The sequence below is a fragment of the Platalea leucorodia genome (assembly GCF_965183815.1).
Source record: "Platalea leucorodia genome assembly, chromosome: 3".
In the NCBI taxonomy this organism is placed as follows: domain Eukaryota; kingdom Metazoa; phylum Chordata; class Aves; order Pelecaniformes; family Threskiornithidae; genus Platalea; species Platalea leucorodia.
The window spans coordinates 106,133,582-106,159,561 of NC_138825.1; the positions used below are offsets into that span (position 1 = coordinate 106,133,582).

Below are 25,980 nucleotides of genomic sequence, written 5' to 3' on the forward strand. Positions count from 1 at the left end.
AGCCGCGCCGGGGCGGCCCCGCCGAGCCGCGCACCTGCCGCAGGTGAGGCGGGCGGGGCCGAGGCGGCCGCCAACCGCCTGCGTGCCGCCCCCGCGCGCGCGTGCGGCCCCGTCCCGTCCCGTGTGCCGTCCCATCCCACCCCCCCGTGCATACGCTTGTGCTTAGCAGAATTTCACGCTTTGCCATGTTTCTCAAATCAGGCAAAAAATGTAGCCGGCTGTAACGGCCGGTGCCGTAAAGCGAGACGCAGGCAGCGCGACAGCCGCGAAGGTCCCCTCCCCGGGTGGCTGGCTGGCCCCAAGCGAAGATGGCGGCGGGAGAGGCGAAGTCGGTGCTGTTCGTCTGCCTGGGTGAGCGGGGCGAAGGGAGAGGCGGGTCTTCTCCCGCCCTCCTCCCGCCGCTCTGCGGGCGGGGGTGCAGGGAGCGCGGTGAGGCGGGGGAGCGGTGCCGGCCGGCGGGGTTGCGGGTAGGCCTGCCCCGGCAGCCGCGGGCGTCCCGCCCGAGGGCGGCTCTGTGGATGTCTGCCTTCTCTGGGGGGGCCGGAGTCGTAGCTGAGAAGGGAGGCCGAAAGCGGTACCCCGTCTCCTTCCCGTTTGCCTTTGTGGTAGGTCGGAGTAGTCAGTAGGAAACATCGCGTGGAATCCGGTGTTGGTAAACGCCGAGGTTATGTGTGGGGAAGAGCGGCTCCGAAGTACGGATAAACCAACGTGAGCTCCGAGTTAACTGCTGCTGCTCAAGAGCAGCCCTGAGCGGTGGTTGCGAACAGCTCCCTGAAACGGGCTGCTCGGTGCTGAGCTCCCGGAAGAGGCAGGAGGGAGCGGAGCGCCCACCACGGGTGTCCTGACGGGCGCGTCTGCAGCGGCCCCCCCCGGGCCCGCCGGGCCGCGCGGGGCGCCTGGCGGGAGGAGGGGAGAGAACGCGGGGACAGCGACGGCTGAGGTTAACGGAACGGCCTCTGTAAGGAGAGGGAAAATATGTTAGGCCTTCAAGTGAGAAAAAGAACTTGGTGGAGGGTGGAGACGATTTTGGGCTATGAAATGATGGCCATCATGAAAAGGAGGGAGAAACATAAGACTTTTTTGTAGGGCTACCTAAATGAAGAACTAGGAAACACTTTTTTTTTTTTTTAAAAAAAAGATACTGTATGCGTTTAAGTTGTGAATCTCATGTCATGAGAAGGCATGGAAAACAGAAGTGTAAATGGGATCAGAAAGGGTTTGGATGCTTTCCTGAAGCTTAAGACAATTGGTTACTGATAAGCAAGATGGTCTTCTGCGTCTTCAGAACTAACAAATTGCTAACCTGATTATGATATGCTAACCTGTAATATGGATTACAGAGCCATGCCCCATTTTCTCTAAACATCTGCTTCTGCTCCCTTTTGAAGATAACAAGCTAGATGGCTCTTTGCTCTGATCTAGGAGGGCTTTTAACGTTATCTGCTTCCTAGCCCTTACAATCTCACCTATGCACTGAGAGTTGATCCCTGTGAATCCCTGGCATATTGCCAGTGTTGTTACAAAACCATTGGTTAATTTTTTTGTCTGCTTTTCTGTTGTAATAAGAGAAATGCGGATTAATTGAATAGCAAAACAAGTGTTTAGTTTTGTGAAATTTGTTCTGATATTTACCTTAGAGTAAAAACCAGCCCCTAATAATAACAATTTAGGGAAAATATTCTTTAATAAGGTATTATCGGTTGCTGTATATTTGGGAGCCAGTTGCCTAGACAAACATTTTTATATAAAAACGTCTAATTAATATGCATCCTTTTTTCCAAACATGATGTTCTAAAGGCAGTAGTAATCTTCATGGAACAATTCATACGTATCTATGGGTCTGTAAGCCCACGATGGTGATTTGCACTGTAACAAGTTCCTAAGCCAGTTGAGTCTCTGAGGAACTGTTATTAGTGGAAGATAATATAATAATTAGGTATGGAGCAAAATTATTAATATTAAGCTTGAGGAAAGAGTGAACAAGTCAGGACCGATGTTAATGGGATGGATTTTTTTAAACAAATGTTGTAAATACCTTTTATATTTCCTCTTCTGTGTTACTGGGTTATAAAAAAATAACCATAACAGTATGTGGTGTGTGACATAAAATCTAATTGATATGACAAGCACTTCCTTTTTCCAGTCAAATATATACTCTTTTCAGTTAAGTTTTGAAGGCAACTTGTTTCTTCTTCCTGCTTTAAGTTTGTTTAATTTTTTTGTTAGTCTTGAAGAGTGATACTGGTGCCTTAATAGATTTTTTTCCTCCTAAATTTTGTTAGAAATAATATCTATGGTTATTGCTGAAAAAATTACTAAACATATTTCAAGACCTGCATTTATCTGTAGTATTTTGTGCTGGTTGAGCACATTAATTCTGAAGTTTGCCATGTTCAGCGAGAGCTGATCCCTGAAAGCACAAGCCTTCACAAAAAATTACATTTTATTTTTACATTATTTTGAAAGAAACTTGTTACTGAAATTTGTATTGACTGTGTGTTTTGTTTGTAAGAGATAAGCAGATATTCACTACACAACAAAATACAATCTAGTTAATGTACGTAACTGTGTTGATAAGGGTTGCTCATCACTGAGAAATAAACGAAGCACCCAGCAACACATGTAATTAGAGTATACAAAAAGGCACCGGGAAAGAAATTTTTTTTTTTCATTTAAGGCAAAGAAATAATTAAAACTGGAGGTGAACCATAATGCAGTTTGCTCTTTTTACACTTACGTAGCTCATCTAATTAATGGTTGAGCTCCAGAAATAAGCTTAATATGATGCTGTGTTACGTAAGTCAACCTCTTTCTCTCTGATGACTTGCCCACTATAACATAACAAGCTGCATGGGCATCCTAGACCAGGCACTGGCTTACTGATCTCCTCCACCCGTGGAGGAATTGTTGTAAGTCAGGTGAACAGTGAACAAAGTGGTTTTGGCTGAGTTCTCAGAAAATTGATGCTTGTTGTGAACCACTGAGTATGAGTATTGCCATCAGAGATCTAGACTGCATAAAATAATTTCTAAAATGACAATAAATTTATTGGGCATGAGGAAATTAGGTTACAGTTACAGAGAGATTTGAGTTTCCTAATTCAGTTGTCACAATCCATGATACGCGTTTACATATAGCCCAATACAAGGTTTTGTGGGAGAAAATGCCATTTGTAGCTGCAGAATGGGAAAGCAATAGGTTGGATAAGACATGCAAGAAGTCATGGAAAACAGCTGCTGTAATGAGGGTTCTTAGCAAGCTGACAAAAAGAAATAATGCCTTTTTTTGGATAAAGAAGAAGATGTTAGATAATTGCAAGGAAAATACTTTTCTGTGCAGCGTTGGTACGATAGCTGCAAGAATACAATGCCTTATTTAATCTGTTTCAGAATGATGCAGAAGTACTAGAGAGTTGAAAGCATGGTTCTAAAAGTGATCTTGGAATTGGAAAATAAGATTAAGGTGTATGCTTAAAAAATGTTAGGAGTCTGATTGTTGTGAGTAGGTGCTTATGTGTTGAAAACTTTTATTTTTACTGAGGAACCTTTAGGTTGGTGAGAAAAGCATAATGTTCCAGTGCCGATAACTCAGTATAATTAATCTTGCTGCAGGGAAAGATTTTTAAAATGCGAACATTTAGCTAATTAGCCGGTGGTTTGACTACCATGAATCCTGGCAAGTCATTGCTATTGACATTGATTACATCCACTACACCTTGACTGGCTAGGGACTTTGAAACCTAGTGCTCCTGTAAACATGCCCATTTAGATATCTTGAGCCAAAATTGAGTTCTGCTTAGATATATATACACAAACACGCTAATACTCAATGTCTGAAGGAAATCCCACTGTGTATTGGTAGTGGGGGGATGTATGGAAGTTAGGTGATGTTATTTAGGTAGCTATATACTTAGGTGTTTCAGATGAAGAGTGTAAGTATTGAATGAAGTTCCCTGGCCTTTCCATTCACAGTCAATCTGGACTGAAATCGGAGCCTTGAATGGTTCCTCACAAAGCTAATTGCATTCTAAGTGTGACAAGATAGACTTAACTGGAAAGAACTAGGAGCCATGGTGAAGTTCAGACTGGAATTTGAGTACAGAATGGAACAGAGTAGTAAGTTTTAAATGCTTTCTTATGAAGGGGACCTGATGGACAATGCAGATGATACTGGGAAGCAGTATTACAGTCACTCAGATGAACTGACCATGCATGGAAGGATAAGTAGAGTTAAAAGCACGTTTTTAAATGTGAGAGGATGAAAGCTAAGAAAACTTCTGTTACAAAAAACAGACAGAAAAACAAAGGAAGAAGAGAAAAGCATCTGTTTATATTTGGGGAAGGTCTCAAAGAGTTAGAGAGCTGAATAAGGAGCAATGAAGATACAAAAACGATTGAGAGAATAGATGATTAGGTCAGCAGTACCTAGAGATGAGCTATGGACCTGAGCATGAAATGGACTCAAGTTGTCTCTCCTGTCACTAGAAGCAATGCTTCCATTTCTGTGTGGAAATAGGTCAAAGATTAATGCAGATTGGAGTAAGAACTCAAAAAAAATTAAGCATTGGCTTGAAGAACTGTCAGTGGAGTCCTTGTCCCTAGAAGATGAGTGAGAAAGCATGACTCTGTAAAGTGATCAACACATGGTTTCAGTGCTCATTCTGTGATTGAAATTTAAGTCCCTTGTCCTTGAATCATCATATTTGGAGATGTTTGTAGGATTTATTTCAATGGGCAGACTCTGTCTGGGTACCTTGGGTTTCTATGACTGAAAATGTCACTACAACTTAAAAAGCTTGAAATTTAAAAAATGAAGGGAGAAGATGGCGATTCAGAGAACTTTAATACTGTTACCGTCTACATAAAAAGAGCATGATCAGATCAGTCAGAAATACAGCAAAGGAGAAAGGAACACCAGAGGAGGACAGGTAGCAAAGATAAGGTGTAGATAACATTTAAGGAAAATATGGTTGAAGTCCAAGGAGGAAGGTAATCTCTCTATGAATCTTTTTGTGAGAATTCCTCCTTCATTCCCCAATTATGGCTGTCAGTCCATAACTTAGGAAATACTGTGCATCTGTGAGGAACCTCAACAAAGCCTGGAAAGAGAGATGGGGGATGTAAAACTGGATGTGAAATCGATGGAAATTATAGTGGGAAAGGGATGATGACTGGAAAACAAGGATTGAAGTTTGCATATGTCAGTGAGATAAGACAGGGCTTTACATTAATGACGAGATGAACGATAACAGTCACAAGGAGTAGCATGGGTAAACACAGTTGGTTAGGATGAAAATAATATTGTTGAGTATGCGGAGGAAAGAGCTTCTATTAAGTCAGTTCTAGGATTCTGTCCATAGTCCCCAAGAATAGATTTGAATGGTGATTGCAGTTCTGTAATAGTGTTAATACCTCCGGTAATATCTGGAATGTGTCATCACGGAAGACATTAATTTTTAAGTCACAAACTAGGTTACATGTTTGTTTGAAAAAGAATAGAACTGCAGTTTTTAGTTAGTGCTAGAAGTGGTAGTTAATAGATTCATCAGTCAGTGATCAGGGTGCCATTCTTAATGATATTTGATATGATATCATTAAAGATGATATTTATGGCATTTATTTTAAGTAGTGAGCAGGTTATAGAAGAGTGAAAATTTGGAGCAAGTCATTCAATCCAGGTAAAGCAGAAGGCTGAACAAATAGAAAAAGCCATGAAGGATTTATTTCAAAAGTACCATTTTGAAATTCTGGCAGCTAGTTAATGAATTAGTAGGACCAATAATATTAATCATTGCTTATTACTGAAATTTGGAGTGTAGCAATGGAACTTATTGTTCATGCACAGTTGCATGGGATCATTCATACAGAGGAAAAATACTGTACAAGAAAAAGTGGATGGCCTCAACAGCTGGTGTAATGAAAACAATTTAATAGTTTAGAAAGAAGACTTAAAGGTCACCTGTTTGAAACAACAGAGAAGGAGAGGGAATGAACAAATTAGAAGTAGGGGATTATGATCGCAAATTCGATACTCGTGAAGGAGTCAAATGTGATTGTAGGTTATTTTCAAAAGCGCTAAGTAAATATTTCAGACTTTTTTTTTTCTTTTATAAAACAAATAGCTAAAAACTTCTCCTGCAGTGTAGTCTGTGGTTTTAGTTGTCAGTATTCAAGAAAAATAAATTCAAATTAGAACAAGTGCAGAGTAGGCTTAACTGGAGTGATTAAATAAGGGTCAGTTATTTTCATGAGGAGACGGAGAGCTTGGTTTGTTTAGTTTAGCACAGCTATGCTTGACAAGGGTCCTGTATCTGTTGAAGGAAGGAAAGGTTTTTAAGGTAGTGATGTTAACCAAGGTAAGATGAGTGTAGACTTCCAAGAATAAATATTAAGTAGGAATTGGAAGGTTTCTGGCTACCACAGGAAATGAGTATCTGGAATATTCTTTTAAGATAGGTGATGCTTCTTAAAAGAGAGCTTTATGTGTTTGTAAGAGAAATGTTGCTGTATATGCCTGCAGTATCAAAGGAGTTGGCTTATTGATTATGAAGCTTCTTTTCTGTCTTATATTGTATGTTACCATGTTCCCTCTGTTTCCTATTAAAATGATATTGTTTAATGCTTAACTCGCTTACTCAATTAAAGACGTGAGATTTATTTTTTAATTTATTACCATATTCTTTAACAATTTTATAATTAATAAGTACTAACCTGTTTTCTCACTTACTTTATAAATAAAACCAACTTTTTCCTAGTTTATTTTTCTTCCAAGACCCATGTAGTTTCTCTGCTTGGAGTAAACTAGTTCAAACAAAGGAAGTACTATGCTTTCTCCTGGAAGAAGATCTACTGCCATCAAAATTCACTTAATGTTTCAGCAAGATCAGTTTCTGAATGGTTAGCCAGTTCCTTTTGCCCCTTTAGTGATTTGATGTACTCTAAATCTTTGACAACAAATTTGTATTACTTTAGTGGTTCACTTCCCACTTTTTTTTTTTTATAGTTGACATGATTGACAGCAAGTTATTAAATGCCCAGATCATAGCAGTTTCTTTCTCTTTAGCAGTGAAGTATCTACCTTGATATTTTGCTTGGAAATATAGGCATGAAAATGAGGCTAAGTGCCTGATCTGAAAATCTCTTTTTGCTGCCGGCAGTTCAGCTTTGTTCATGAGCGTTTCATTTTTTTACTGTCTGAGATTTGGAAAGAATTTAACCAGTAATAGAAGAGTGATTTATTTAAAGGTATAGAAATGAGTGTTGCCATTTGTGATATTTTGTACTTATCTGCTCAAAAGTCAGAGATGAGCAAAGTCATACATTCTCTTTGATGGAAAGTGAAGAATTGTTTGAATGACTTATTGTGCATCTGGGTGACATATCAAATATTATGAATATTGATCTAGTTACTGAGAATTTCTGAAGGATGAAAAGGTACAAAGAGAGAAAGTAACAGTTGAATGGACTTTTTGTTGTTGAGACAGTTCTTTTTTTCAAAGAATATGTATTTTTGCATGCATCTTTGAGAAGTCTACTTTAGATGGTTAATTACAGCTTCAGCAGTGGAGCAAAAATGCTGTAGATCTATTATTTCTCATTTTTAACAGGGCGCTATTTCATTGTTGAAATAGGTTCTTAATCCAAATAAGGTCAGATCGAGTGGCTAGTGCAATTGGAGGCCACTGGAAGGGAAAACTGATAACGTATTTATATATTAAGTACTTTAACTGTTTGTTGACTGATTGACAGCACTTCAGCTTTGCCACCAGTTATGTTTTCTTCCTAATCCTCCATATTTTGGATGAAAAGACATTTGGAAAATTTCTTTTCCTGAGGTGTTTTTTAGAGCTTGTGTAATTGATTTCTTTTGGGGGGTTTTGCAATTGGTGTCTGGAAGCTGCTCTTGACAAGGGGTCCGTTTAACCTGCAGTGACTTCACTTCAGTGGTCAGGAACATTTCTGCTACAGGTTGTTCAGCCATTTCACTGCGTTGCTTCCACAGTGGTGGTGGCTGTGTTTTGGAATTGTCCAAAAGTTTTTGTTAACAGGTAGGTAGTAATGTAAATACTTCAGGCAAGCATTCATGATTCTCCAGTAAAGAATTAGTTGAAATTTGCCTGTGTGTAGGAAGATTTGAAGATAAAGATGATTTGCTGCCATTTAAATTCTGTAATTTTGGCTGGTCTTCTGTGATTACGGATTCTTTGTGGAGGAGGAGAAAAGAGCAATGTGCTTACATGATACTCCTCCTGTTTATTTTAATAAGTTACATATTGTCATATAATATGTATTTCAAAGACTGATGGATAGTATAGAATCATAGAATGGTTTGGGTGGGAAGGGACCCTCAAAGATCATCTAGTCAAACCCCCATGCCATGGGCAGAGACATCTTTCACTGGATCAGGTTGCTCAAAGCCCCATCCAGCCTGACCTTGAACACTTCCAATGATAGGGCATCCCTAACTTCTCTGGGCAACCTGTTCCAGTGTCTCAACACCCTCATCGTAAAAAAAAAAAAAAAAAAAAAAAAAAAAAAAAATCTTCATTATGTGCAATCTAAATCTACCCTCTTTCAGTTTAAACCCATTGCCCCTTGTCCCGTCACTACAGCCCCCTTTATATATTGAAAGGCCGCAATAAGGTCTCCCCAGTCTTTCTCTTTTCCAGGCTGCACAACCCCAGTTCTCGCTCAGGCGTTCCAGCCCTCTGACCATTTTTGTGGCCCTCCTGCAGACCCGCTCGAACAGCTTCATGTCTTTCATGTGCTGCGGGCTCCAGAGCTGGACGCAGTACTGCAGGTGGGGTCTCACCAGAGTAGAGGGGCAAAATTACCTCCCTCGACCTGCTGGCCACACTTCTTTTGATGCAGCCCAGGATACGGTTGGTTTTCTGGGCTGCAAGAGCATATTTCTGGCTCACATCCAATTTTTCACCCACCGGTATTCCCAAGCCCTTCTCTTCAGGGCTGCTCTCAATCCCTTCATTCCCCAGCCTGTATTGATACCAGGGATTGCCCCGACCCAGATGCAGGACTCTGTGTTTCTACCCTTGCAGAATCTCTTGGGTTATAATAACATAAGCAAACCACATTCTACCTAAGTAAATAAAAATCTTTAATCTGATCTGTGCTGACAAATCCACACAGTTATTAATTTTTTGGCTTTAATCATCTGAAATTTCACTTCAATCTCCTGTTTCTATAGGAAACATTTGTCGCTCTCCAATAGCTGAAGCAGTTTTTAGAAAACTTGTAACTGAAGAAAAAGTTGAAAATAAGGTAAGCTGTTTATTTCTGTTCCTGTCTAAGAAATAACTGTCTTGTAGCCAGTTAGTAGAAGTACAAGCAGTGAGAAAGCAAACATAAAAATATAAATTTGTTTTTCTGTAGTGGAGGATAGACAGTGCAGCGACATCTACCTATGAAATAGGAAGCCCTCCTGACTATCGAGGACAGAATTGCATGAAGAAGCATGGCATTACCATGAATCATATTGCCAGGCAGGTACTGTACTTTAGTTTTCTTTAAATATGTGTATGTATTTGTTTTGTTGTTACAGTGGATGACAGACAGTGCTGCTGTTTCAGACTGGAACGTGGGGCGCTCCCCAGATGCAAGGGCTTTAAGCTGTCTAAGAAATCATGGCATTGAGACAGCACATAAAGCACGGCAGGTAGAAAAGAGTATATTTTCGTTCTTCTTCATACCCATGCTTTGTTTAGCCGTAACCATTACAATCACAGAAGTCATTTGACCAATGCATGGATAAGCATCAAGTAATAAATACTATGTGCAGTTTTTCAAAGGACTCCAAAGTGGCCTAACTCTTCTAGTTGAGGTTAGTGAGTTTCTTGTTATTAAGCTTCATTGGAAGTATAATTAGGAAGCATTGGAGCAGTTTCTGCATTACAGAAAAATCCTGCCTTCAAATGTTTAGTATTTCGGGCATTTTTCTGAAACTTTTTTTTAATACTTTAAAAAAATGCACTTACTCTAGTAATCTGTAATGCTTCTTTCAGCAAGGAATTGTATTTTTATTTAGCAGCTCCAAAAAGAAGTAGAATACCTGTTCACCCATCACAAAAAGCTTCTGCTCTTGCATGAAGATCTTTTAAGAAAATTTAGAATGCTAAACCCCAAGATTAGTAGCACAGTTGGGGGTAACTTCAGAGGAAAACGTACTCTTGAAGCATTCTTAAGTCAAAGACAGGTTTGTCATGTAGTGAAATCCTCTAAGTTTTACCAAAACTCATCTCAGTTTTCATTAACAAAAGAATGTGTATTTCTATGCTGCGTTCCAGAGAGATTGGAAATTGTGTCCGCATCTGTTTAAATCATTCAGACACTCAAATAAATGCACATAACTTACTTCAGTTAACTATTCTCTGGATATAAGATATTCCTTTAGGGCTCGACCTTTACTTAGCTTGAGTTTATGCCACTAGTTCTTGTACTGACAAAAAGATCAAGTAGTCTTGTTATTATCTTCCGTTTCTGTTCCCTTTAGAATTTTACTAGACCTTACTGAGGTCATACTTACTTTCTTCACTTTCAAAGGCTGCATGTTTAGTTTTTTAACTTTTTAAAATAAATTTCCTCAATTAGTCAGTTGCCCTCTGCTGACCTTTCCTGATGCTAATCTCATATAATAAGACAAACAGGATTGAGCACAACATCATTTCAGATTTTCAATATTTTACTATTAGAATAATTGCTAGAAAAAATACGTTGTGATCTTTTCCTGTTACATGTTCTGGATTTACTATTTACCAGTGCTTACAAACAGCATTATTTATCATTATACAAGCTAAACGGTATTCAAACTAACCAGTCAGTGTTTCAGTCACAGGAGTGTAACATGTTTGTATTCTTCAAAGATAAGCCTTGGAAACTCGAGAACTGCTCTTGGGTATTACTAGAGTGGTTTATGAGCAGTTAAACTAAAGCAAAGCGTCCAAAACCAGTTGATCCTCTGCCTTGAAACAAACCTATATATCCTCCTTTGGCAGAGAGGGAATGAAAACACTTAAATGAGGACATTTGCTTATACTTTCTGGCAAATGAAGAGATTTTTAAAGCAGAAGAGCCTAAAATGTTACATATACAGGGAGACGAAATTAGCAAGAATGAGACAATAAAATGGAAGACTAACAGGATGAAAATTTGTCTAAAACATCCCAGTACAAGCAGTTTCTTTTATAAAGAAAATTTTCAGATCCCTGAACTGTTCATTTTGCACTGATGTGAACTATATAACTCCAATATCTTTTTTTTCCAAACTTCTGTCAAATGGCCTCTGCTGTTTCTCTAAACTGTGTGGACCTGATATGATCTCGTAGTACATCTGGAAAGAGAGGGACTCAACATTGTAGAATAGGACTTTTCAGAATGGTCAGGTTAGTAGAAGTGGAAGTGTATTTGTTTCACTGTTAGAGACAAACTCAAGGAACGAATTTTGTGTATGACTTGTTTCAGAACAGATTAAGAAAGATTTAATACAGAAGCTGCAGAAACAGGAGGGATTTGTCTCCTGTTGCCTTCGAAATACTGTCATAAGATGACTACCTCATGCAATTATCCTCTTCACTCCTGTGGAAAACTGTTACCCACCCAGTGAAAGGCACTTTCTTTCATGTAATTTTGTGCATAATTATGATAATCTGGGATTGTATCTTTTTTTATTCAAAACTGACATAAATGCTACAAGAATGATTTATGTAAGAGAGAATGTTAAATTGGTTACATCCTACCATCGTATACAGTGATTAAGTGAATTTTAAGTGAAAAATGAAGTATAAAAATAAATGTATGTATTTATATGTAAAATAAACTTTGTTAACGTTTTAGTTGATGGTAGGTTGCTGTATGTTTATGCACCCATTGAAATTCTCTAAGCTCTTAGTCTTCATGCATAAAACAGATAGGTATTAATCAATTTCACTTTTATTCATGCTGAGGCCAAAATTGATTTCTGTATGACTCATACCGTGCATTTGCCTTAAATATGAAATTGAGATTAGAGGAAGGTTGTATTAGACACTGTTTCACAACTGGATAAATTTGAGGACTACTGCATCTCTTTGGTTTTTAGACAGAGAAAAGAAGATTTCCCTTCTGTAAACAAAGGGAAATGTTTAGCAAATTGGAATGATGATGTGTTTCTTCACTGATGGTCTTTAATAATAGTTATATGCATTTTTTTAATGTAAAGTTTTTGTTGTCTCTGTAGTTCCATCCAACGTTGACTATTTGAGCTCTCCACTACTCTTCTCAAAATATACATAAATTTTTGTCCTCAATTTCTTCCTCCAAAATACTGTTTTTCATAGTTTTGACGAGTATCTTCAGTTCACTGGAGTTTGCTCAATTAAGGTTTTTGTATCTGATATTACTGTAGGGCTTAAGAGCACAAGCCAACCAGTAATCTTGTTTTTAGGTCTGCATTTGCGTCTGTGTTAGTGCTGGTTCATAGGATAATTGTCAAGTTGTCAAGTATACCAAGAGTGTAGGAAGTGTGGCATGTGTGTTTTTCCTTTTCACTGTTTTTTATTTTCTTCTTGCATATGTCTGTACTACAAAGAAATCTATGCCCACGTATTTTCACAGGGGGCCAGTGTTTAGCTGTGCAGAGCAACCAGAAGCAGCTTGTAGAGGTACTGCTTAGAGTTGCCAGGAAAACAGAACTATTTCCACTGCAAAAATATTTTCATAGGTCAAAGGCACTGCATGAATACAGCAAATATTTTTACAGTGAAAATAAACAAGTCTGCATTAGTTTTCACCGTTAACCCTTTCTTTTCGAATGCTCCCCCTGCCTCCAACCTCACCCCTCCAGTTCTCCTTGTGTGGAGTGTTTCATTTATGGCTTTAGTCTGGTGATAATTTCTATAGGTCTTTTCTTACTGCCTGTTATGAGAGCTTAATCAGTATCTATTTGCTGTTTACACACAAAAAGGTTGTTTTTTTCCATCTAAAACTTTTTTGAATATGTAAATAATTTTTACAAGTGAAAACTCTGACTTCTAGGATAATGTGTTTTGCCTTTTTGTCTGTTTAACTTGCTTACTCACTTCTCTAGCCCATCCTTCCCAGAGATGCCTGCCAGAAAAACCTGAACTGAACATACTTTCCAGGTTTCTTGGTTATGATACTACACATAGGACTATGCATGAAATGCAGTCTTAGTGTGAACTCACTAGAGATTTTATTCCATTTATTCATCCTCATCATGGACACTTAGTTCAGATATCTTATACTAGCATACTGTGCATTGTGGGGTCTGGGAAGATTTTACCCTAAGCTAAGGCTTAAATGTAAACTAACATACAATTATACTGGTAAAAATCTACAGCCATCCTTATTCCAATACAGATAACATTAATACTTAAGTTAGTGGTTTATCTGCAATGCTTGCCTACCCGACTCTGAACTTGGATCTCTGAATTTAGTTAGTATTCTTGTTTAGGAGTCAGTAAGTGACAGGAAAGAAAAAGAACAGATGGTATGATGGTAGGAAGATGTACAATAGATCCCAGATTTTTTCACATCATATCATAAAGTTTTTGAATTTATGTGGCCTAAATTACTGTGAATGCATTTGTTTTTAAGAGATTGTAACTCATAACATCATACTTGAGCTTTGAATTTCACTTGGTATCTTTTTCTGTGTAGTGACAAATTTGTAGATTGGAAGTATTGCAAGTGATTCCTGGTTACCTACATATTTGTTTTCCTATTGGGAAAGTAATTTGTCTACATTTCTATTGCATGGTTTCTACAACTGGAAACCTGCTTTAGTTTTAGTAATTGGAAAGCATTAGAAATGTCACTTGTAATGATGTTTCTAAGTGGATGCATGAGAAAAAGAAGTATTGGTAACAAAAAAAAAGTATTGGTAAAAATTGGAATTGGAAATTCCAATTGGAAAATTTCCAGTTGGAAAATTGGAACAAAAAAAGGATTGGTTAAATAGCTAACTTGGTTTTTTTTGTGGGAAAACTTGCGGAAATGGATAAATTATCATGGCAGAGTATATTTAAAATGCCTTAAATTATTGTAAAAGCTGATGAAGGTACGCAGTTTTATTTTTTCTACCTGTGTCTCTTTTAATAAATCAGAACTACAGAATTTGAAAATACTTTTCTCCCCTTTTTATAAATTAAACACAGTTTGTAGGCTAAAGCACATATTTTTAATTCTAGGTTACTAAAGATGATTTCCAGACCTTTGATTATATACTATGTATGGATGAGAGCAATCTAAGGTAATGTATGAAGAAACGGAACAAATTCATATGGATTGCTTGTAGTGGTATCTCATAAGTCATTTTGAAGACAGATGTCATGTTTTACTGCTTAGCTTGTCTTGTTGGTTTTTTTTTTTTGTTTCGTTTTGGGTTTTTTTTTGTATGTGTGTGTGAATTATATCCTAATAGAGGGATTCTTTACTTCTAATATGTCTAATGAGCTAGAATTCAATGGTTTATTTGTGTGATACATGCCACTCAAGGATTAAGGACATGGAAATTTAGCATACTTTGTGCTATAGATGTGCAGCTGATGCCTGTATAGTTAAGAATGAGGACATACTGTCTTTTGATCAAAGTGATCTGTTTTTCTAATTGTATGGGATCTCAAAGACACTGTGGAAGCTTGGAAGGGGTTAAATATGGTGTGTTCTTTTCTTTTTTCTTTTTTAATAGAAATAGAATGAGCTCTGAAATAAGTAGGGTTGTTAGCTGGGGGAAATCTTGTTTGTTACTGTTAGCCATGTTCTAATTAAGTGTGTCTTTGACACGATTTATGCTTAAGAAAGATTTGGTGAAGTAGCTGTCTAGTGTGAAAATTTGGATATCGTTAGCAAAATTTCTGCTTAATTAATACATACTGACGATTGGGGTTAAGGGGCTGAGCTTTAATAAACTACAAGTGTCAAAGTGCTTGTAAGAACTATTACTTGTAAAGTTAGTTTAAAAAAAAAAAAAAAAAAACAAAAAAACCCAAAACACCACAACCAACAACAAAGCAAAAACCAAATAAAACCCTATTAGTAGCACATAAAGACTTTTAGAAGCAGCACCACTTAACTGAAAGAAGTATCACTTTGTTCAATTTTCTAGAATGTTTTGAATGACCTCTCCTACAAAGCCTGCATCAATGAAGGGTATATAACATTTGGCTTGATTGCAGCATGTCAGGCAAAGACGTGACTAGGCTTACTTCTACTTTCACTTAAATTCTTAAATGAAAACTTAACTTCTGTATTAACAATTTATATGATATGAGCTATAGAACAGAAGAAACATCACAACTGTAATAGGGATATTGCTACTGCTACACTTAAGTTTCACCTTAAACTTGCACCCTTTTCAGCCATTTTCCCTGGGAATGCCTATCCATAGCACTAGGAGGGCAGGCTGATGCCAGGTGTTGATGGAGTGCCTGTCGTATCAGACAAGGAAGATTTGGGACTTCCCTTTTCCTTAGTACCAGAGCCACCTGGCCCTCTCCTGTTCATTAAGTGGTACGCCAAAAGCCGTGAAGGAAATGGTTAGACCTTTTTTTAATAATAAAAGGCTAGAGAATTTATTGAAAATCTGTAAATTCAAGCAATAACTTCTTAGTTGATAGAGAAGTCCTGATTTTTCTTCAAGGAAAAACAGTATTGTGGTCTCACTGCTATTTTGTCGTTCTAAACTATTTGAAATTAATTTCTTAATCAGAATTAATTAATAATTAGAAATTAATTTCTTAAAACTGATTATGCTTATGACTAAGTATAGGGTTTTTTTGCTTTTTATTAATGCTGGGTAAGTAAAATGATTTGGTATGGAGATGTGTAATATTAAAATAATTTAATATGTTCTGGCTGTTCAACATTGTGAAAATCATGAAAATACTGAGCTGCTTTTAATCTGAAGGTGATGAGAGGTATGTTTTAACTGCGTTTGGGATAATGGACGGCCATTTGTAAGTAGATGGGGAAAATACCATCTCAAAACCAGTATGTTTTATCAATGGGAGGCAATGTAGAAGAAAGAGGATGTGACAACTGATGAAATGTTACAGTATGTCAAAGGGAAGACAGGTCTTTCTCACCGATTTACCATTTTCTGTTAACTGATTGTAGTAGGACTTCACATGAGTTAGAGGCAGTATTGAGAGAACTTGCAGGACACCAATTTAAAACACTGGTTTTGAACAGATGGGAGAAGCTTACTCATACTTCTGGAAAAATATCTAGATAATTGTAATTATTTTTGTTCAATACAAGCTAAAGGTGGACATTGAAAGCACTAATGATTGATTGAGGAAGAAGTTGATGAACTTACTGTTACAAAGTTCTGTTAAGCCTTAGGTCGAGCGCCTGACTGCTTGTTTATGTTCTGAATTAAGTTTATGTATATGTCCTCCATAGTCAATTAAAAAAACAAACAAACAAACAACAAAACCCACACAACAAGAAACAAACAAAAAGAAGCAGCAGCATAGAGAGTCCACAGAATTGACTGAGCCCAGACGCATATTGTTTTCTTGTGTTTTCTAGAAACGGTCATGAGCATCTCATGCTGATGCCAAAAAAGTTCTGAAGAAAAATTCATGGGAAGATTTTATTTTCTCTTTTACAGAGATCTGAAAAGGAAAAGCAACCAAGTTAAAGACTGCAAGGCCAAAATTGAACTACTTGGAAGTTATGATCCACAAAAACAGCTTATTATTGAAGATCCGTACTATGTATGTGTAAGAAATTCTTTGGGTGGCTTGATTAAAAGTTGTGTATGTGTAGTATATAATCTTTCCAGATCCCACAGTTGACGTGTGACACATAATTTGATGTTATATAAAGCCAAGTGTAAACATATTATTTTAAAATAACTTAACAAAATAATATAAATTAGTGGGATAGGAAAGGACAACATGTCTTTATGCTTATAACAATTATTTAAATTTAAATAATGCAGTGCACCTGTATTTTCAATATTGGGTGAAGCCCTGGTTGGTCAGCCTCCTTGCAAAGAGGATGTAATCAGGAAAGATAGAGACAAAGACATGGACAGAGATGGTCAAAGAAGTTGAATAGTATCAGCCAAGAGCAACCAGTTAGATGAAAATTCTTCAGTTTAGGAGAGAGAAGTGGATGAAGATGCAGTACAGTTATGTAAAATCTTGATCTCATGGGAAGGTGAATAAGGAATTGCTATTCATTACCCAAGAAGTAGAGAGTATCAAATGGCTTTAGTGGGAAGCGAGTTCAAAACAAAAAGAGGTGGATTTTGTTTTGGGTTGTTTTTTTTTTTTTCCAATACAGTGCTTCATTAAACTGTGAAACTTGACATGACAGGTTACTGTGAATGTAAAGAAAAAAAGAAAAGGCTTATAAAGGCTCAGAAAGTGAATGGAAGAAATATGTGAAGGAAAGATCATCCAGGATTGTTGAGTACAAAGTCACAGTGTTTGTCTGTGGAAATTTCTGAGCTGCAGGTAGTTCAAACTAGGGAGAAATACGCAAAAAACTATCACCAAGTATTTGTACTGATCTTACTCTTCCCTAATGTCAGTTATTTGCTATTACTGACAGCAGGAAACTAGTTTGAAAAAAATTTTTGTTTGAGCCAGTATTGCTATTCTTATGTTCTTTTTCCTCTGTTCTTTTCTAGGGGAATGAAAAGGACTTTGAAACTGTTTACGAGCAGTGTGTTAGATGCTGTAAAGCATTTTTGGAGAAGTCTCATTAATGCTTCATCATTTTGTTTTTAAAAGAAAATAATTAGCTTCTGAAATATGTATGGTTTACTTGATTGATGTATTTAAATTGTAAAATTATGCCTCAGTAGGTTCAAAACTTTGAGTTTAATTTTATATTTTAGCTTTTCTGTCATCTAATTAAAAAATATAGGAAAGTTTTAATTGGATTAGATGATCAACCATTTTGTCACACGTCAATGTAATAATAAAGTATATTGTTCAGAATAAATTTATCTGTAAACTCTTCCAGTGCTTTCTCACAAGCACTGCCAAAGTAACGTCTGGCTTGTTTATGTGCTGTACTAACTAAGCTGAGGTCTTCTCATTGTGCCCTTAGTGAGATAATTTAAATCAGCTTTCAATGGGAGTCTGCGAGATAATAGTTCATGTATGGTAACTTAGGCCTGTCATCCTAGGATCATTAGACAGCCCTTGGACTGACGCTGTTTCGTATTGAGCCTGCTGGACTAAAAGAACTGCCTGCCCCCAGACAGACACTGCTCTTAGCACTATTGCAGAGCTTAAGCAAGGAAAACTTCTGTGTGTGTCATCAGGATCCTGTGAAAATGGGGTTTTATATCAGTTTAAATGCTCGGTTATTCAAAGAAGAAATAATTTTTGTTCTAATAGATCTTTATGCTAACTAAGATGAACTCAGTTCAGAAACAGTGATTGATGTTAACAGGACTTCTCTGGCTAGTCTTTCTTTGGTCTTTTGGCCAATTCCTAGCACGCTGATATAAGTACATGTACATGTAACATAGCATTTACTTCTCATAGTAGTAAAACACTCAAATCCATGCAATATAATCAATGAGAAAATTACTGTAATCCCAGTTCCTATGTGGATGTCGGACAATATTTTCAGATTTACTCAGGAGAATGGATGGCCTGTCAAAAGTGTTCTCTGAGAGTATAGTTCAACCTGAAAACAGGCCGTCTGCAATATAATACAAAGTTAACAGAAGGCCAGTAAGTAGAAAGTTCTGCTCTTGGGCAAAAATTGAATGCTTTGTAAAAATCCATGCCTGTTTGAACATCACCTTTCATTTCTGCCTTAGAAATGTAAATGTACTGAGATCAGTAATGTAACTGATACCATGATAATTTTCCTATTTTGAATAATACCAACATTGGTGTGAACTAGCATTACCACATTATCTGTAAAACTGGATCTGTAAAACTTTCTTATTTAGCCTTGTTTTTGTCTCTGTTTGCCTTCCAAACTAGTAGAGTAGCGTCTGTATTTGTCACCCACTCTCCCTTCTGGAAGAGGGATGCGTTTTGATAGAGGACCCTGTTACCCCTGCGGAGGGAGGAATCCTGGTGTCACTCTGCGTGTGCTGCAGCCTGCACAGTGGGGATTAAGTTTCCTGGGACTCTTGCTGTAGGACAGCTGTGCTTGTGTTAATGAGGTTTCTGTTTCGTGCTAAGATTTCAGACATTAAACTTAAGAACCTGCTTACAAAAAGGCAAGTGGTAGATGGAACACTTAAATACAGAAATCGGGGTCTTTGTGCATTATTGTATTACCAGTAGTTTTGACTTTTAAAGAACAAGCTAGGAATTTGCAGGTTAATAGCTGTTTCACTTCAGGGACAAAGAGTAATATATATAATATTTCAAGTCAGATCAAGCACTGACTCTGGAAAAAAATGATTTTCCATTTCTTTCATGAATACTTTTGTCAAAATGAATGAGGGAAAAATGATGGGCAGTTAGGGACAGACCATCTTAAATGTGGTTTTATGCACTAACCTTGGAAGTAGAAGTATTGAGGCGTAATCCAATGTTATTCTCTGCCAGAATAAGCATTTAAAATATTCCAGTGAAAGTAAAATAACTCAGAAGATCTGAGTAGGAATTGAACCTGTAGTTTCCTACATATTAAAGTTAAGATTTAAAAGTCTTAAATCTTTATCTTTGAGTTGCTGGGGTAACAGAAAGGAGATAAAAGGGTATGGTTGTTTACCTTCACTAGGCTTAGGAATCTTCCTGTAACGTGATACTAAGTCAAAACGATTTGTGTTAAATTCAGTTCAGATTTTAAAAGTCTCAGCCTTGAGGTATATTTTCAGCAAGTAATCTATTGGCTAAATAATTCACCAGCTCTACTAGGAGGAAAAAGCTGATTGCTTGCTTGATTTTATCCTTAGTGGGTTTCTTTGTGAGGAGGGGAAGGGAGAGCACCGTGGTATTTTAAAAGACTCTGTAGAATACAAGAACACAGAACAGGAATTGCCTTCAGGGAGGACAGTTTCGCAGTACCATTATTGGGGTTCCAAGACAAACAGGGAACATAAGATTAATATGCAAATCGTGTATATCATGCAGATGACTAAGCTCTTACTGGTTTAAAATACCACTCATGAAAAACGTAACGTTGAATGAAAAAATACAGCACCTACTCCTCCTTCCCCCTCTCCCCCACCACGGCTTGTTTTAGTTCAGGTAGTAAGCTTATACCTAAGACTAAATAAGAAAAATCTGTTATAGTATAGTTGTATCTTCTGTCAAAGCGTGTTGACTTATGCTAAATCTAGTGAAATCTTCCATGGGATTAATTTACTTACATTCATTTATTAAGTCATTACATTACTATTTTCCTTTTATAAGGAAATTTTCTAGAAAGTTTTTATTTAACCAGATTTCAGGTGTCCTACTACGAAAAGAAAGATTTATACTAATTTAAACCCCATGTTAAGTAGTACACTGTGATCTGATTTCAGTCAGTGGAACCACAGAGAAGCACAGAGTTCCACCCACATGTTTACTACAGATGAGCAGTGAAATGAATCCTGTAGCAGTAGGTTCCTTTAACTACCAGTTTTTTGGTGTACATGTGTTACTTCCACTGAAAAATGAAACTTTAGCATTTAGTGATCACTGAAAGCAAATGCAAAATATGTACTTCTCCCTTACTAAATACAGCCATGTTCTAGGCTGGGATTTTGTACTTCTGCTGGTTTTTTCTTTTTTCTTCTAAAGAGCTAGATGCTGAAGGCTCTTAAGTGTGAATTTCAAGAATCCCAGCTCCTAGCTATTTCTCAGGGTGGGGAGGGGTATGTTTTGTTTTGTTTTTACATTTTGTGGTTTGAATTGAGGATAAAATGGAAGCTAAATGCCAGTATTAAGATAAAAATACCTGAGGTTCATTTACAGATCACACACAAAAATTTTCTTCTTGTTTGAGCCATTTTATTATGACAACTGGATTTAATATCCGATTTAAGGAAGAAAGGGAAATGTGTATCAAGGCTTTTTGAGTAAGCGTTCACTGACTCAAAATTTTTATGATACTAAAACGATTTATTGGATATTTACTGATTATATTGCCTTGCAGTATCATGAATAGACTGCAGATTTTTTTTGAAAAAACAAACAAACAACCATTTGTCATAAAAAAAAGATTCAAATTTATAATGCTGTAGTGACTTGGAGCAACCTTGTGGTCTGGGCATTTTGCAGGACAGGAATACACAGATCTGTCCGTCCTCACAAATCCATAGAGAGTGTCCAGATCACTGGACTTCTCTGAGGCGGGGGCACCTTCCTTTCTTGCTCTACCAGACTCTTACTGGAAAGAGGTTTAAGTGCAGATAAATGGTAGTAGCTACCGGAATATAGCTTGTTTATCAAATCCTGGATTCAGTGAACAGAAAGCAAACCGAGGACAACTTAATACCAAACACTTTATTACTTACGCTTGTTATTTACAGTATTTACATATTGCACGTTCGCTGGAATGTTTTATACATTTATTATAGAAAGTAAATTAATGGCAGCTTGTGTTTGTGTACAAAATCCATGCTCCACTGTCCCGAAAAATATGTCTACTTGGAATTACGTTCCTGTTTGTCATGCAATTTGTACTCCTAGGGTACAATGTGACCCCAATGCAAGTCTGTTTTAACCAAACTTTTAAAAAATTGCATAAGCATGAAGGATATCAAGTGACCACAACTACTGTGGAGCAGATCTTTAGTAGTTCTAGATATACAAACAAACATTCCTTAAAATTGTAGAATTAAGCAACAGAACATCAATTTTCTTGGTGAAATATTTGTGTTTACATAATTTTTGGCAGCATTACACATCATTTGTAAAGTGTTTTTAAGTATGGAGCATCAAGTACTACTGGCAGTTATGCTACTGTAAAGAATGTCAATCTGCAAACTGTTGACAACATACAAAATGCATGTTAAAAGAATTATGGGAAGTAGTCTGTCAATCTGCAAAAATAAATCTCTTGTTCACAATGGAATATGTTATAAAGGTAATAAGTTCTATTTCCCTGTTGGTTTCCAAGGCACTTCTCTTGGTTCTTGGTGTTTCTTTTCATGGTAATAACATCTGGTGGATTAAAAGAAAGAAGAAAATTGCGTTTCATCATTTTTATATTCGCATACATGTGTTTAAGAATGTATTTATCATATTGAAAATGGTAAATAAAACTGGAGAATTCAGTAATAACTTTGGAAAAATCCAGTAGTGCATTTCTGATTTAGCTCAGTTTAGTTTGTATCAGCCTGACTGCTAAATTACTGTTTTGTTTGTTAATCAAGGCTGAAATTTTAGACATTGTCCCTGTTTGTGGTGGTTCATTTTAGGTAGACAGATTTGGAAAATACAGTTCTACCTATTCAAAATGTGCTCATAGCTATGTTTAGCCTGTTCCTATGAGTGCAGCTGTGAAGTCAAGTGCATAAACCTCAAGGATACTATTAACAGCTTGCAAATCTCTGTCTTAATGGCTTGGTGTCAGGAAGCTGTTGATATGCTGTCCAGTACTATAAATCTGTCAAGGTAAGGTTTGAAGAATCTAGGAAGGATTTTATGTTTCATTGGGCCCATTAGTGAAGAAACTTGGACTCATACAAACAAGAAACAAGTAGAAGTAACTTTCTGATATTTGGTCATACACATACGGCCCCTGGGACCTGCAAACAGAGGCAACACAAACTGAGTAGGAGCTGCAGTGGTTCAGTTTGCTGCCCGTTCTATTAACTCTTCCCAGAATAGCTGCTTGGAATGAAACCAAACCCATTTCTGTGACACTGGTATCAAAATCACTGATACGAAATTACAGGTTTCCACATTGCTTATAGAATCATAGAATCATTAAGGTTGGAAAAGACCCTTAAGATCATCGAGTCCAACCCTTAACCTAGCACTGCCAAGTCCACCACTAAACCATGTCCTCAAGCACCACATCTACCCCTCTTTTAAATACCTCCAGGGATGGAGACTCAACCACTTCCCTGGGCAGCCTGTTCCAGTGCCTGACTACCCTCTCGGTGAAGAAGTTTTTCCTAATATCCAACCTAAACCTCCCCTGGTGCAGCTTGAGGCCATTTCCTCTTGTCCTATCACCTGTTACTTGGGAGAAGAGACCGACCCCCACCTCACTACAACCTCCTTTCAGGCAGTTGTAGAGAGCGATAAAGTCTCCCCTCAGCCTCCTCCAGGCTAAACAACCCCAGCTCCCTCAGCCGCTCCTCATAAGACTTGTGCTCCAGACCCTTCACCAGCTTCGCTGCCCTTCTCTGGACACGCTCCAGCACCTCAATGTCCTTCTTGGAGTGAGGGGCCCCGCTCTCCAGTAACTTCTGAGTTTGTTTTCTGCAACCAGATTTTCTAGACAGGTAACCATTGAATGCTGCAAGTCTGTGTACCTAGCTTCACGTGTTTCAAAGACAACCTGTTAATGCCCTTATTTTGAAGTAAAAAATGCACTATGTCTTATTAGTCAACAGGAACTGCATGTGTGAAAGACTGCTCTTACATACCAACAGATGCAGCTGAAGCTTGTGTGTCTCATGGACACCAAAAGTCCACGTGGGAGATAAAAACCAGTGGGTTCTCTGAAACTAGAGTTCTGCTGATGTCATTTTTCACAGTTAAACCTTTCATATTGTCTGCCTGAACATATGTATCTGTCTTTCCCATGATCAGAGTGAATTCTCTGATGTTTTGAGTTTCTCTACATTTTCTACTGCTTAAGTATAATTTGTAATAGAATCATTTGAATGCAACGTCAATCAGACGACATAATCCATTGGAAATCAAGCTATTGGTGTATACAGAAATACTTGTTAGTAGTATTTAAACATATTTAGTTTTGCAATTTTTTTAAGCTATTAGGAAATGTTATAGAAAAGCTTAATGTAATTTAGGGTTTTTTTCTGGATTTGCAGATAGGACAAATACTACTATTTTTTTTTTTTTAAAGATGTCCTTTCTTAGAGGGGAAACTGATGTAAATTTTCCTTTTCTTGCATTTTTCTTGCTTATTTTCTGTACGTATGCCCCTTCTGTACCCTATTTAAGCTGCAATGTTTAAAAGCGATGTTTAAAAACAAATTAACATGCTTTTTCCATCCATGGAAGTGGATAGGATGCTCATTTGTCATCTCATCTATACCTGCCTTTGTATGGGTATCTGATCAAAAGCTGTGGGTCTTAGATTCGCAGTGCTCAGATAAATTGCAGTTTTCTGAATCCCTGGCATTTTCAGAAACCATTGAAAAGGCCCCAGATTTTTAGCACTGATCAATCTGTTCCTGTACTATTTTTTTTTTTTTTTTTATTTCACATAGTCTATGTTATATGCATCAGTCTAGGAAAATTAGACTGGAATTTAGCTGAAGGATGGCAGGTCGTATTCTTAGTGGAGATCCTGCACACTATTTGACTGCAGTCTGTGTTGAGAACATAGGGGGCCAGACAACTCCCTTTTCTTTCATTCAATTCTTAGTTTTCCTTTGCTAATGCAAAAAAAAAAAAAGAAAACAAAACACGAACCCAGCCAGCAATATTAGCTGAAATCAACCAAACCATACAATTGTTCCAGTTTTTAAAAGCACAAATGAAAGATATTGTAAAGGCATATTAGAGCTTTCCAAATCTGGTTCTAGTCATTATCTATGCATGATGGTAGAGATAAACTCCGTAAGAAAAAGCTGATCTATATAAAAGAAGAATTTAGTGGTTTAAATATCAATATAAATGATAAAATACTGTGCCAGTAGCATTTTGTAGCAGAACGTTGTCCATGGGATAACATCAAAAATTCCTTCCCCAAGTGTGAACGCCCAGGTGTAAGCCTGCTCTAATGCGAGCATCAGATCAGAGATCTGTGCATTGAAGATAATAAAGCTCTTAATGTTACATCTGGTGCTGGCCACAGAGATCCCCTAGTAAGGAAAACTCAGAATTGCCTCAATAAAGTTGGCCTATGCCACACTAGTAACGTGTACGCTGGCTGGCTGTTTAATTCAAAGCAATAGTTTTGATAAAAGTCTTTAATTCGTTACCTTGGGAACTATTTCCTGTCACCAAGCAGAGGTGATTGAAGATCTCATGGGAAGTTATGTATGATGGATCAAGCTATACTTTCTAGAAAAAAAAGGGTCTTCCTTCACTGAATAATATGCAAAACCCCCATCTTAATTCCACCTTCACTTTTACGAAATGAAAGTGTCTGACATTTCTTGAGCGCACTCGATGTTAGTCTGAATAAGGAACTGTGTGAGAAAGAATGCGATTAAGGGCTGTTGTTTCCATTGTTAGAAAACACTTGAAACAAAAGTTAAAGCCCAAATATTGTTTTGGTTTAAGAATAGTTAGAAAAAATGGATATATAATATAGTGTACACGCATGGGATATTTACTGTAGTATTTCAGTTTTCGCTTTATGTATTTAAAGTTTCCAAGTCTATTTTGTATTTTCAGCTTTTTAAACATATATTTTTAGTACGGTCAATACATCTTGAGGAGTTTACACAGATTCTTCTGAGTTCCAAAGGAAATTTCAGTTATCAGTGTGCTTTAGCTTATTAGGAATTTTATAAAGAATCTTTGACCTTCGTATGTATATATATTTATTCTTACCCTACCATGTACTTTAAGCAAGAAATACTGTTTCTATTGCCTTTCCTTTAAATATTAATTATATCTGCTTCTCTAGGAAACAAGCAACTGGTAGATTTTTTTCATACGCTTTTTATAGTATATAAAGCTCGTTTTCTCTGCTCAGCCCAAGATTCCTACTACTTCCACTAGTCTTGTATTTATTAGTGTAAAATTGTTTGTGTCACTAGTTTTATTTTGTTCATTTAACTGTAGAAACTTAAAGTTAAAAATACATAAATACTTGTCAGTACAGTAATTAGAAGAAATCTTCAAAACGGAAGTATGTAATCATAGGTGGTAGTGCAGTCTTTAGTCCTTAAACT

At 37.2% G+C, this 25,980-nt stretch overlaps 1 protein-coding gene across 2 annotated transcripts; it reads left to right on the forward strand.

The window, feature by feature from the left end:
• Positions 1-270: 270 nt before the first annotated feature.
• Positions 271-22,157, forward strand: ACP1 (acid phosphatase 1). 2 transcript variants are annotated; one of them, XM_082307082.1, is made up of 6 exons: positions 271-351; positions 9,205-9,278; positions 9,390-9,503; positions 14,201-14,262; positions 16,627-16,732; positions 17,656-22,157. In XM_082307082.1, exons 1-6 carry the CDS (start codon positions 309-311, stop codon positions 17,731-17,733), a joined length of 477 nt encoding a protein of 158 aa, XP_082163208.1. In that variant the 5' UTR covers positions 271-308; the 3' UTR covers positions 17,734-22,157. The 2 variants fall into 2 exon arrangements, with proteins under 2 accessions (XP_082163208.1, XP_082163209.1); XM_082307083.1 differs by lacking the exon at positions 9,390-9,503 and adding an exon at positions 9,559-9,672.
• Positions 22,158-25,980: the final 3,823 nt, after the last annotated feature.